The sequence below is a fragment of the Hylaeus volcanicus genome, chromosome 2 (assembly GCF_026283585.1).
Source record: "Hylaeus volcanicus isolate JK05 chromosome 2, UHH_iyHylVolc1.0_haploid, whole genome shotgun sequence".
In the NCBI taxonomy this organism is placed as follows: Eukaryota; Metazoa; Arthropoda; class Insecta; order Hymenoptera; family Colletidae; genus Hylaeus; species Hylaeus volcanicus.
The window spans coordinates 13305630-13319599 of record NC_071977.1 but is presented as its reverse complement, the minus strand read 5'-3'; the positions used below and the strand labels follow the sequence as shown (position 1 = coordinate 13319599).

The 13970-nt window shown below is 33.9% G+C and overlaps 1 protein-coding gene across 2 annotated transcripts in view; it reads right to left on the bottom strand.

Annotated features, from left to right (window-relative positions):
* Nucleotides 1-13970, bottom strand: part of LOC128885125 (anoctamin-4) — a 19873-nt gene extending 5903 nt beyond the window's left edge. The window contains exons 1-12 of one of the 2 annotated variants that reach the window (XM_054138954.1): nucleotides 11990-13970; nucleotides 11749-11810; nucleotides 11130-11273; nucleotides 9570-9897; nucleotides 7634-7781; nucleotides 5799-6081; nucleotides 5356-5501; nucleotides 4728-4973; nucleotides 3357-3556; nucleotides 2550-2687; nucleotides 2250-2467; nucleotides 854-1162 (exon numbers count right to left, since the gene is read on the bottom strand). In XM_054138954.1, coding sequence (XP_053994929.1) covers nucleotides 854-1162; nucleotides 2250-2467; nucleotides 2550-2687; nucleotides 3357-3556; nucleotides 4728-4973; nucleotides 5356-5501; nucleotides 5799-6081; nucleotides 7634-7781; nucleotides 9570-9897; nucleotides 11130-11168 — 2055 coding nt within the window. In that variant the 5' untranslated portion in view covers nucleotides 11169-11273; nucleotides 11749-11810; nucleotides 11990-13970. The remainder of the gene's footprint in view (nucleotides 1-853; nucleotides 1163-2249; nucleotides 2468-2549; nucleotides 2688-3356; nucleotides 3557-4727; nucleotides 4974-5355; nucleotides 5502-5798; nucleotides 6082-7633; nucleotides 7782-9569; nucleotides 9898-11129; nucleotides 11274-11748; nucleotides 11811-11989) is intronic. The other variant, XM_054138955.1, reaches the window with a different exon arrangement.

The following is a 13970-nucleotide window of genomic DNA, read 5'->3' as shown; positions in this document are numbered from 1 at the left end:
GGCGAACGCGCTGAACCTGCCTTGCGTCGGCCCTGTCTTGGATGGCCTCCTTTAGTTCATTCAAAGGCCAAAGACGATTTTTGAAAACCTCAACCTTGAGGTATCCCCACAGAAAAAAGTCACATGGACTTAAATCTGCCGAGCTACGGTGGTCACGGAACTTTTTGCGTAAAGAAATCACTCGACCCGGAAATACCATCTGCAAAATTTCGCGCTGACGACGCCCTGTATGGACCGTAGTTCGGCGGATTTAAGTCCATGTGACTTTTTTCTGTGGGGATACCTCAAGCCCGAGGTTTTTAAACATCGTCCTTGGTCCTTGAATGAACTAAAGAAGGCCATCCAAGAGGAAATTGAAAGAATTTCCTCCGAAATGCTAGCGAGAGTGATGGAAAACTTTCATGAACGACTTCAAATGTGTTATCGGCCGTAAAGGCCACCATTTGGACGACATAATTTTTAAAACATAAAGTAAAAAATCTTTATTATATCCAGATTTAAGAAATAAAAAGTATCTGGTGTTTTCTCGTACCATTTTTTTAATCGTTTTTTAAAATGTGGAAGTTATTTCTGGCGCACCCTGTATAAATAAGGAAAAGAACGTTTTGTTTGTTGTGCTTCAAATACTATTCAATCTTCTTTTTTAAATACAAAGGAATTTAAAGTTTTCTGAAATCATTTATCAAGTATTAAAAACAGAAACACCGATTCATGAATCTTATTCTTTAAAAAAAAAAAAAAAAAAAAAAAAAAAAAAAAAAAAATGTAATGGTTTTATGCGTAACTAATTAGCTATAAGTAATTTTATTTAGTGTATAGTTGTTCGTGTAATCAGCAACGCTCTGTTACGAACCTTGAAGAAGGCAATGTAAATCAGAGACGAATAAAAGTTAACGAACTCGAACAGGAATATTTTGAAGGTGAAACTGGACTCGTATTCGGTTTGAGTTCTCGGGTTCTCCATGTTAACCATCCACCGAGCCAGTCGATGGTACACTCGTGTGAGTATCATGATGATAATCAAGTTGACAAGGGCAGCGGTCACGGAGGTAAAAATCTTGGCGTGTTTTTTCAGGAATGGACCACCCCCGCTGTAAAACACGGCTACCAGCGATATACGGTAAATAATTGTTCCCAGTACTGCGCCCAAAACTACGCATATCTAAACATAAAGGTAATTAACGTTAATAAAATTATATGATGAAATTATTGATGATTCTTTTATTCTACCGTGAGCCTACCATGATTATTTTATTTAGAAGAAGGAAGTTATTTTTAATCGACTTCGAAAAGGAGGAGGTTACTCAGATCGACATGTATATTTATTTTTTGTTTTATTTTTCTTTTTTTGTTTATGTATGTTACTCGATTACGCCGAGACGGCTTGACCAATCGGAATGAAACCTGTTGCATTTTGTAGAGCATGTCTCCGCGATGGTCCCATTATCAAAAAAGTTTGGGATTTCTCATTTTTTACCCGCCTTTTTTTTTTTTTTTAAACCGAAAAATATTGTATTGCTTCTTATTCCGAAACGAATTGACCAATCGGATTGAATCTTCTTGCATCTGGTAGGGCTTCGTTTCCTCTTAAATGCTTAGAAAGACATTTGACCTACTTCCATTTCTTACCACTTTATTGCACTTTTTATCGCAAAATTATACTATTTCACGTATGTCCGGCTTGAATCCCTTTACATTTTGCTGCCGGAATCGTTTTCGAGTTGATCAATTCGCAAAAATGATTTTTCTTATTTTTCCTATTTTTATGAAACTCGTTTCTTTTTTTTTTTTTTTTTTTTTAATGTTTAAGTATTGCGAGCAAAACGGAAATTCCTTCGTTGAATGCTAGTAAGTCAAGTTCCTTAATTAACGTGACAAATAGAAACATAAAGAAATCAATTTTTATAGTTAGTCACGATTTTTATAGGTTTTAAGGAATCATCAAGAATTTCAGTGAGAATTTTCGCTTCGTTCGATTGTTTGTTACATTCTATAAATGAATCATTAACTTTTACGTCTCGTGAAAGAAAATTTTTGTCCTAGCTCCTCTAGTCTTCAAGATATTTAAAAGAACATGGTATTCATCCCCAACTTTAGAGGCTGTTTTCACCCCTTCGGTATGGACGAATGCCGATTAAAAAAGAATACGTGTCAAATATTTTTTTGAAAACTACCTATCACATAAATTTTATCAAAATCGGCGTGTGAGAATTGGATATGTTCCCTTGTAAGTAATGTTTCTTAATTACCATGAAAAACACTATGGAGCCTGTAGCGCAGAGACGTAACGCTTTGGACCATATTGGTAAGTATGGTTCCCTTTCTCTGGTCACAGGGTTTATTCGAAACGTTTTCACCGTGGTCTCGAACTCAGGCCTAGGTTCCTCGTCGCTTTCAACGTTTTGGAGGTCCCATTCCCATATTATCACAGCCTGTCGCCGTTTCCACAGTTCAAGAAACGTCGTTGCTACATTAAAGAGAACGAAGCGGTTAATTATAAACAGAATTTATTAATCGTAAGATTAAGTTATACGTTTTCCATACTTTACCCCAGAATGACATGAAAAGTGCGAAGAAGACGGTGGCGGGGTTGTCGAATAAATAAGTAAGTTTGGAAAAAACACAAGACGTGCCCAATCTTTGGTAGTCGCACGCCTTATCACATAGGGGGCACAACGTTATCTTTCCTGTAAGCATAATCCAACAAAATTGAACTTACGTTTATATAGGAAGTTTGTAGGTGTTTGTATGAAACGAATAAATGATTTTATTGGATTTTATTTGGATTTCATTCTTTTGCGATGGGAATAATTCAATAAAATTGGAACATATTAAAACAAACGTAAGATAAACATAAATAGTTAGTTACGCCTGTCAATTCTTTAAATAAAAAACAATGTGGCCAAACAAGTAATTTATTTAATCTCAAGATAAATTAATGCGAAAGTAAACATATTCTTTCGGTTTAGAGTGAAAGCAATACCCTACTTTATGAACTTACATCCTTTATATGATTTAATGAAGTAGCATATTGCTTCGCTCTAAGGACAAATAATATTAGGTAGACTGGAAAGTAATGTCGTTTCTTTTACACTAAATTCAAACAAGTTTTTGATAAATTTCTATTTTTAAACAATTATGTAATCGCCCTCGTTATCAACAGCCACCTAGTGTGCAAATTTTCAATGACCGATAAAAATCAACGAGCTGTTGAGTGCTAAACAAGGATTTAAAATTGCAAAAACGACATTACTTTCCAGTCTACCTAATACATTTAATCTAATGGAAACCATTGAACAAATCAAGTGCTATAATTTTTAGAAGGTAAATTAAATCGTGAAGTGGAAGAGAAATACCTCCTATATTGCCATCGCATATTTCTTTGCTAGGTATGTTGTCAGCCCCTTCCATGCTTCCAACGCCATACATGAAGCACAGAAGCCCGACGATCGCTGGTGGATACAAGCATTTCGTGTAAAATCCCAGCCATGCGAAATAAAGTGCCACTTTCTCTCCGAAGTACCGTCTAATTAACCACAGTGGTTGCTTTTTGTACCTAAAAGCACGAATAAATGATTTTATTGGATTTTATTTGGATACCTATGTATTCGCACTGAATGACAATAAATATGATAACAAGTACGATAATAAAGGTGCAACGAAAATTGAACGTTCGATAGACAAGAAACTCGGTTAAAATTTATTAAAGAATAATTTTATTTCGTAATAAATTCTTTGATAGATAATTTATTAGATAAACAAAAATATAAAATAAATTTTTATGGACTTTTTCATTAAGAGGCTTGGGACATCAAAAAATGAAAAAAAAACTCACTTTTTTTTATTAAAATTTAAGCGATTCTGAACAATTATACGCAAAGAAAATTAAATTTAGAGCACTAGAAGCGGTAAAAAAATTAAAAAACGAAATGGAACTTTTTTTACGAAATTTCTTTTTTTCTTACAACAGAAGTTGGACGACACGAACTTAGTAAAAAGAACGCAATAAAACTGTAAAAAATATAAGGAAATGCAACTGACAACTTTCTCGAAAAGTGTATCTTTGTATCAAAAACCTAGGTTTTCAGGAGACGCAAAAAAACTAAAAATTTGTATGTCCCGCTCGATTATCGATATAAATATTATCTAATCGTATTTCTTTTTATCAAAATCGATTAAAACACTGCCTTTTTGATAATTTACCGTCTTCTTTACCCTGAAAAACAATACTCTATGGTTGTAACCAAGGGAACCGCGTCTCCGGTCTTCCGCAAATTTGACTGTCGTTGTTTTCTCTTCGAGAAAGTTGTCGGTTGCATTTCCTTATATTTTTTACAGTTTTATCGCGTTCTTTTTACTATGTTCGTGTCGTCGAACTTGTTTTGTGAGAAAAAAAGAAATTTTGTAAAAAAAAATTTGCTTACCACTTCTAGTGCTCCAAATTCAATTTTATTAAATTGTAATAAAAAAAATTTTTTTAAGTGATTTTTTTTTATTTTTTGATGTTCCAAGCCTCTTAAAGCCTTATCAATTTTACTTTTAATTAGATTCAGTTTAATCATTCGATATTAATCTAAAGTGACAAAAATATTTCTTCTTGAGTATTTTGTACGTTCTCCTGAATTTTTAAATAAATTCCAAATATATCGTAATTTTCAGAAACATCCCAAGATTAAACTGATGAAGTTGACCATTGTGTCGCCGAATAAAATTGTCTGGAGTATTACCACTGTGAAGGTCTGGCCCATATTAAGTACAATAGATGTCTATCGAGGATTTCTCCATTGAGCACCGGTTTATTGTAAGGGCCCTCGTGCAGAGAAAAGCAATCGAGGAAGGTACCGTCCGCCAAAAGTCTACGGATACCAGCTTTCTCGTGGGTCTCGTCGTACCTCGCCCTCAATAATATCTGCATTACGATCAAGGACCTTTGAGCTGGCGTGTAAGCTGTGTCTCTATCTTTCACTACAAATCTGTACAAGGAGACAAAATTTAAAACGATTATTAAACATAGAAAGAAAGAAATATATATTGTAATATTTATTTGGTGTAATGTTTTTATTGAAACTAAAAAATGCTTCGATTTTACGCGATTGCAAATTCATAGTTTAAGTCAAATAATATATTTATTCTCGCATTAATTTATCGTAAGATTAAATAAAAACAATTTGCTGTTGATACATGCATAAATTGTACATAATATTTATAATCACTTAAAACCTAAGCATTTCTGAAGTCGCACCAGTGAAAAATGTAAACATAAACATATTGTTTCAAGATACAGTTGAAAATGTATTAATAAAATAATAACTTGGTTCGACATTACGACATTATCTCCGAATTATTATCAGTTACCTTTCCTCGCGATCGCTTGAATCGATGCTCTCGTAGAAATGAGGTTCCTCGGGATATTTTTGGGTGTCCCAAGTGTGAATCTTTTTTATCCTCTTTATCCATTTCTCCCAGAAATTTGGCCTCTCTTTTGCGTCCTCGTCACCTTGCTAATGAAATAATAATTCCCTTTCATGCTTCAACTTTTATCTTCAGCCACTTTTATCGTTAATCCTTTGTTTCGATTCACATTAATTAATGCCCTTCCAAATTTATGATTCCACTACTTTTTCATTTATTTCTAAGAACTAGGAAACTAAGAAGAACCAACGATGATACTGTTCAACTAAATTCAAGGAATCGTTTCGTATTATTACAACAAAATACTCTAAAAGTAAAGTTAATTTCCAAATGGAAACCACAAAGGAGAATGAGTTAAAAATTAGTCGAAGCATTTATTAGCTTACCCAAGCTTTCACAGAAATGGTGATGAATCTTTTGGTAGACAGCTTCAGGTTCATCACTTCGGCGTACTGAACTTTGATCTTCCACGGAATGTGCAACTTCAAGAAATACGTTTTCCCGTCGAAAGAGTTCTCCTTGGGTTCCAGCTCCAACTGCAACCCTTCTTTCAACAAATTCTGCTGGAATATACGTCTCTGGTCTTTTTGACGCGCTTCAAGTTCGGTCAGCACCCCGTTATTGTCCTCTTGGTACACCAAAACCATGTCGATCCGTCTTCGACCATCTCTGGAAGTCGATACAATAATATTCATAGAAGTCATTACGAAACCTTGCGGAGCAAGAAGCTTACTACATATTTAAATTTCATTATTTTCGGTGACTTGTTGAATTCTCACACCCGGTATTAAGGATAGTAAGATTGGAATAATTGCTATTAATTGGTACGCGTGGCGAGAATGAATCACGTGGAATTTCTCATGCGAGTATAGAAGAAAGCGGTACTGCTGCAATGAACACCCTGTATACCTCGAAGAGGATTCTGAACTTTGTTGTATAATGTTTAAAATTATCTCTTCTTTATAAAAACGGCAGTTTCTAATTTTACTCTAACTGGATGGTCAATCAATCAACGTGCAAATTAATAAATCACTGCTTCAATCACTAATTAGGGGTATACTTGGCAGAGATAGTAGAGAAAGAAATGATATAATCGAAAGTGGAGCTAAAATTGACACGAACTCGAACAAAAATAATCTCTAATTACGTAAACTTATTAAATGATAAAATCATGTCTCCCTAGCACGCTTGCAACTTCTGCGCAAGGCGAAGCGACGAGGACATCAATTATGCAAACCCCTTTTTATGCGTCTACATGGTTTTCTAACATTGTCTATTATTACGGCCTAAAAATAAGAGTGGCCTTTACGAATAATCGTTTCATTGACTTCGCTACCTATGCCGGGTATTTATACACGCGGTCATAGGGCTGGCAAAATGTTACGTGTACATATCGTGTCAGGAAACGAGTGTGCTGACTTGGTTTTAGTCGCTCAACCCTTCGAAGGGCGCATACATACAGTGGGTGTAGAAAGTATTCATACACCGATCAATTTCCAAAAAAAGTGTGTAAAATTGTAATTTATTAACTTATTTTTGATAAACAATGACATTCTACATATTCACCGAATCTCTAGAATAGATAGATTACAAGAAAAAATAGCTATTTATGTAAGTTGCGAAATTAACAAGAAAAAAAACAATTAATCGATAAGAAATGTTGAAGCAATAAATATTCGCACAACTGTTTAAAAGTATTTTACTGGAAATTTGATGTTTTCTAATTCGTACGGAGCAATAAACTAATGTGTTTACGTTACAAATTCTACTGTAAATGGTTCGTCCTAAGAATCGTACAAATACTTATTGCTTCTATACTTTTTACTCACTTTTAGCATTTTTTTGTTAATTTCACAAATTATATTAATTAGTAAATGTTGTTTGGACTATATCCATCTTAGAGATTTCCGAGAATATGTAAAATATCATTGATTATAAAAAAAAAAGTTAAGAAGCTACAATTTCACACAAAAGTTTTTTTTGTAAATTGATCGGTGTACGAATACATTCTACACCCACTGTATATCCTCGAATATATCCATTGAGAAACTTTTCAGTTCTTCGAATCAAATTCAAAGTGTCAATCATTTGGAGTAGTGTAGGCTACCTTTATTACCGTCCATATAAAATCAAATAGCTTTTATTCTTTCCCATTGTTTTCGAAGAGAATTTACCAGATGGGAAATTATTACAAAATGGGTTACATTTTATTACTACGTACCGAAAATAGAGAGTTTCAGGATCTACTTCGGAGTCTGAGGGTGAATCCTTCTGTAGCAAAGCATCCCTTGGTATGTCATCCGGAAATATTGATGTTTCTAACAATGGCGGAGTGTCACCTGGTGAAGTAGACACCGTGAGCTTTGGGCCTGTGGAGAATAATGATTATTTACAGTTAATTTCTTTCATCAGTTTTGTCGTACCTTCGAAAATAAACTTGACGATATAACATTATTTTTTATCGATCCATGTCATAGGAAACTATATAATAATGATAATAGTAATATTGTATCACCGATGTTTATAATAATATTTCAAAAAGGGATGATTCAAAATATTAATTAATTCGTCGAAATTGCTCTAAAGTCCATTATAGGAATTTAATAAAATTCTATTAGAGTCCAATTAAAAAGAGCCTTCATTTAAAAATTATTATTTTATTTAGCCTTGAATTTACATAAGTAATAATTTTAAAAGAAAATCTAACTTAATTCTTCCATTTGTCCCATGTCCAACAACTTTCGCATACACGCTTCCTTGAATTTTCAATAATTCAACAAAATAAATTAACTTTCCGATAAGTGCACGCATTAACGTATAAATAATTTGTTTGACTATGTGTTTGATTCAATGCTACGTGCACAAATACATATGCATAATTGAGCACCTGTTGAATAAAAATTTCCTGCAACCATGTGTTGCCATAATGAATTCATTGCGAGAAAAACTATGTATAACGCTCTTAAAATATCTCTTGAAGATCTTTAAATAAAGTTACGAAAAGTATCGCTTTAGCTAAAGGAAAAGTTATACTTTACGAGTTAAGAAAAATGGGACTAGAATAATAGGAGACACGTGTTTGTCTGGCAATGGTTCGACAAACATAGGCTCTTTATCAGCACGGTAAAGTTGTACATGCATTATTAATATCTATAGTTCGTGACACACTGACATTCATGTGCATATTGATCGTAGTTTATTGACTTAGGTTTACTTCTACCATTGTACCATTAGCAATGGTGCTGACACAAAAATGTTCCTGTCTGTATATGTTCCTATAATTCTAATGCTTAATTAATTTATATTCTTCATTTGTGCCAAAAAATGTCTGTTATGTTACTAAATTTGGAAAGAAACATAGATGATATAGAAATAAATGAAAGTGGAGGTAGACAGAAATTCTTTAAAATTAAGTGACCCCTACTTTCTTCTTGTTTTCACTTCGTACAGGTCACTTCACTTCGAGTAGAGTAGTTTTACACTGCAATGCCAAGGAGTTTTATAATATTGAATAATATCGTAGTCCATTTCACATTAGAAGGGGTTTAAGTAATCATTTTTCTAAACTCTTTACAAGCCTTTAAAGTTTGCAATTTTTACAATTTTTACGAAAACCAACTTCAACTGAATTTTTACGTCTGAAAGTATTAAAAATAGTATTCTTTTCTTTCTGTCGTGATCAACAAGGATCAACTTTCCGGAACAAATTTTTCCTGAATTTCGAAAACCATTGTCCACAACATAAACGCAATAAAAGTGTCTCAATCAATTTGTTAAGTCTACGTGATTCATTAGAAACAGGCCATGGCAACATCCTCTTTACTTCTATGCACGGAACGATAAGAAAAATCGATTTCTCCATAAGAATGTTTATAGTTTCGGTTAAAAACAGTGCAATTGTATGAAATGAGATGACAGAAAAATTCCATCGAACCATCTAATTTATCACTTGTCCCACTTATGTCACTCGAGCTACATATACACCCGAGTGAACAATAACAATGAAAATGAAAAGAAAGGAGTGGAGGAGATAATGGAATTGCTTATTCACTTAATGGCGACACTATGATATAATTTACGCTATATCCATTTTTCATGTATCTTTCCTCCAATGTGAACAAAATTGTACATACAAACGTGATTCGTTTGGAACGTACCGAAAGCGTCTCGAGCTGTCAAGTTCGTTCCAGAGGGATAAACGCTGGATCTAGACAGTTTCCTGTTGGCCTTCGGCGATCCAGGTAGAACGCCGTTTCTATCCATTTCGTACAACATTTCTCTGCTATTTCCAACTACTTGGTTGCTCTTGTTCACGCTCGACGAACTTGATTCCGTAGAGGACTTTGTTCTTTGTGGCGTCGAGGTCGTTGATGGCACGTTCGATGGTGCATTTTCAATTTTTACGTTCGTTTGAGATCTGCTTGGGCTGGCTTCGCTAGCATTCGAATTACTAACAGCCAAACTTTGCCGTCTGCTGTGACTCATCTAAAAAATAAATGATATTCAGCTATTATTCGATAATTATTCTTTATCTATTCCATTGCGTAACCACTTCTATTTCCTTTATTTATTTATTAATTCTTGCATCCGCTTGTAAGCCATTAGCGACCACTGTGAGTTACATTTTCTACATTCACATTCGTATGTGTGCCATAAATAATTAACACTGATAAGGAAGTACTTACGATTAGAAAAACAAATTCCTTACATCTAACAACAATTATAAATAATGTTTAGCCTTGACAGTTGATTTTAGGGTGTTGCCTCGTTAATTTCTTGTTTATACTTGTACGGATATTTTTGTTCTTTATAAATAAGACTTGCATTTTATATCAACTGGCTATTTACAATTTACACGAATCTATTTCTTTTTTAGGAAAATTGTATCCAGTTCTAATTGTCTAACACGTTGGCTGCCAAGCTAAACTCATGAAAATGTCTATAAAATTAAATTTTGTCACGAGACTATTGAAAATTAGATAATTTAACATTTGTCACAGTATTTAAGTTTTTGTCACAGTATTTAAATTGTCTCACCTTTGGAATTAATTTTTTCAGTTCCTTAATGAAAAGTCCTGTCACCCATTCTTGAGTGACGTGCGACCAACGTGTTAAATTAGCAGTGTTTGGTTTCTTATTAACTGACATTGACTGACATTTAATAGAGATTGATCTGTTATTAATTTTGAAGTACTGAAATATCAGACACACATTTCGCGCGAGTTCTATATAATCATTGGATAATTTATTAACGGTGCCCCGTTTTTCTACCTTAGCTCACAACCACACGTGTAATCTATATGTAACGTGGCCTGCTTAGATTTATTGCTCAGATAGTTGTATCGCCTAGACCCATCGTTGTAATATAGAAACTATCCTTAATGCAAGTTTTTAAATATTCACCACTTTTTTCTATGAATATACACACGCTATAATTGCTCACACTTATCTCTTTACGCGAAACTCGTAAAACTCCTATGTATATCTTATGACATAATCGTAAATTAAAGTAATATTACCGCATTATAAAGGAATGTTTACGATTATTACTTTCGAATATAAATTAAGAGTAAACCGAAGTACGGTGTTGATATGAGAATAATCTGGTGGTGAAGAATAATGAGTATAAGCATGACTTGTGAAAATTTGCAAGAAATAAATGTCTTGCGTGATGAGATTAATAAAGCAGTAGTTTACAACGGTATCAAATATTTTACCTGCGTCTCATTTTCCGTTCGAAGTTCACTGGCATCCATCTTGTTCAACAAAAACTAATAGGTAAAAAGAAGAACAATCGTTTATCATAGGTGACAATTCGAGAAAATGCAAACTACTCGACGATCCTGATCGATACTGTCATTCTGAAAGCAGATACGGCGACCACGTATATATTTAAGAGGGAACAACACTTTTATGGTTTTAAAAATTCGATATTAAAAATACTGTTTTAAAGAATGAAGGCAAAATTTTAAATACTAACGAAAGTATAGTATATTAGTCACGACTGACTTTGCAGAATGCTTCAGAAATTACTATACTAATGTATCCTTTTACATGTATTTATTTAAAAACTTTTTGCTAAATTATTTGTTCTAGAAAAATAATTTTCGAAAACTTGTTGATGTTACGTGATTGAAACTTCGTTTTTCTACAAAAATATGTTATACTTAAACCATTTGTGAACTAATTATTATCTGATAAAATTGTCAAATATCAGTAATTCGTCAACCCTAAAGATGGTATTCCTCATAAACAGAGATCGAAGTGCTATTTAAATAATAAATAAAACTAATGAATAGTGATTTATTTACGAAATTTATTTCATTAATCACTTACATTTTCAATTCCAGAAATGAGATCTCCCTCTTCATTAATGACTAGAAGCTTGATAGAAACTGCTGTAGATAAACATCATAAAAATATTTATATTCACTGTAAGATATTTAATTCTGCAATTAATCATTCATCGTATACATTTAATTATATAATCAAAATTTCAATTGCGTTTACGATCTAGCAGATAAATGTTAAACTAAGGAAACTAGAAAACTTCGATATAGATAAAAATCTTGCCCACCTCTCCCACAATCGAATTATTTTCGTGATGGTAACTTGTTTTAAACGATGCACCGGTGCGGCACGATAATTGTCGTTGAATCATCATCATTCGCACGGAAACCAAACGACTTCCTAAAGGAAATTCGTGTGGAAGTCTGCGATCGTTAATTACACCAATTCTAATGTTATCGGCGCCGTAATTCCAGTGCAGCGAGTTCCAGCAATTATTTAAAACGACGAGTACCGCCAACAGCCGCCGCGATGTTAATAGATAACGTTCCGTTTAAATAAAACGAAATTCCATACACCAGCGCATTTTTGCACGAAGATAACAGTCTTCGAAACTTTATCGCCAGCAATAATTCAATCGATAATGGAGGGAAACAACGGACCGTTGGAAACGTTGGTGGATATCGGTTCGATCGACATTCAAACGTAAAACACGCGGTAATCACTACTGATCGCTCGTCGCTGAGTAAACGAGAATCGATCACAGTTTCAGGTTGCGACCTCGGGCTGGTTGGATTCTTTCTCAATTATGAATGGAACACTGGTCGGCTGATCTATAGTTATCACCTTCCTCGACCTGGGGAGGTTCGTGTGTCCTTGGCCGATGAGGAAACGTGCTGACATTCCGGCCCGGTCTTCCCCTGTCCGATTTAAAGTAAATCTATAGATCACTCGCACGAAACGAAATGTCTTCGACGATCACACGCTATATACGCGATTCGGCCTTTAGAAACATTGTCGTGCAGGTTGGTTACCGAACACTTTGCCCCCCGCTTCCGGTTCAACCCTGCGCGCACAACTTTTACTCTTTGTAACAGAGACAACTCTTAACTTCATTGTTTATGTGTACGAATTGCATTATATAATAATTTTCCTCTCTTCTTCTTTCCACTCTATTTACTGTATTCTTTCTTCATTGTTTTTTATGGTTAGATTATTAGACAGCGTAATGGTACCGAACGTGTATTTATACTTTTTCTATTTTTACTTTTTATTTCTGCACTTGATATCGACAACTCTTAACTTCGTAGTTTGTATATATATATTAATTGTGTTATATAATAATTCTTCCCTCTTCTTCTATTCACTGCATTCTTTCTTCATCGTTTCTTCTATAATTCAATTATTTAATTTACAAACCTATACTTATTTTAATTCTTCACTTGATATCGAACTATTTAATATATACGATATTGGTGGATTAAAGGCACATTGCTCATCGTTATGAATAATCATTCATTTTTATCGTGTAACTATGTTTCTTGTTGACTTATGATCCCATCCTTTCTGACGCGTGATCCTACGCGTCGACATCGATACTTCGTGAATTTAAAAGAGCCTGACGCCCTCGAAGAAGATGATGAACCCGTCGGTTTTATTTTAAATATCATGCGTTACGAAATATAACTATAAACACAACGAAGTGACGTACGATTTGACGAGACGTGGATCACAATTCGATGTTCTTCCGAGAGACAGTCGACAGTGTTTGATCTTCCGTCGCTTTATCTATGCAAACTACTTTAACATTCCTCAACGTTTCGAAACAATGTATTTTAGTCACTGTAAAATATTTCTTTATACAAATTCTTCTATGTAAACTTCAGAAAATGTTATATCCTTCCTGCAGGCATTCCTGAAGACTTCATATTTATTTTAAATGTGATATTTATCCTATAAAAATTTCCGAAGGTTTCATGTTAATTGTAGTTTTAATTAATTCTACAAAATTGTACATCAGTTTTTGATTTTAGATTTCATTTATAGAAAATTCTGAAGATCCGATATATTTTTATTCCAGACTTTACATTTCCTGGAAGTTCTTATACAGCTACATGAACTTTTATAGATTTTATCGTTATTTTATAATTGACGTTTCTTCAGTAAAAGTTTCTGATAATCGCACACTTCCCCCGAAATTTTACTAACAATAAGTATCCTCGGCTGCTAAACGATATTCGCCAGGTGACACCGGCCGCTTCCACGGCAAT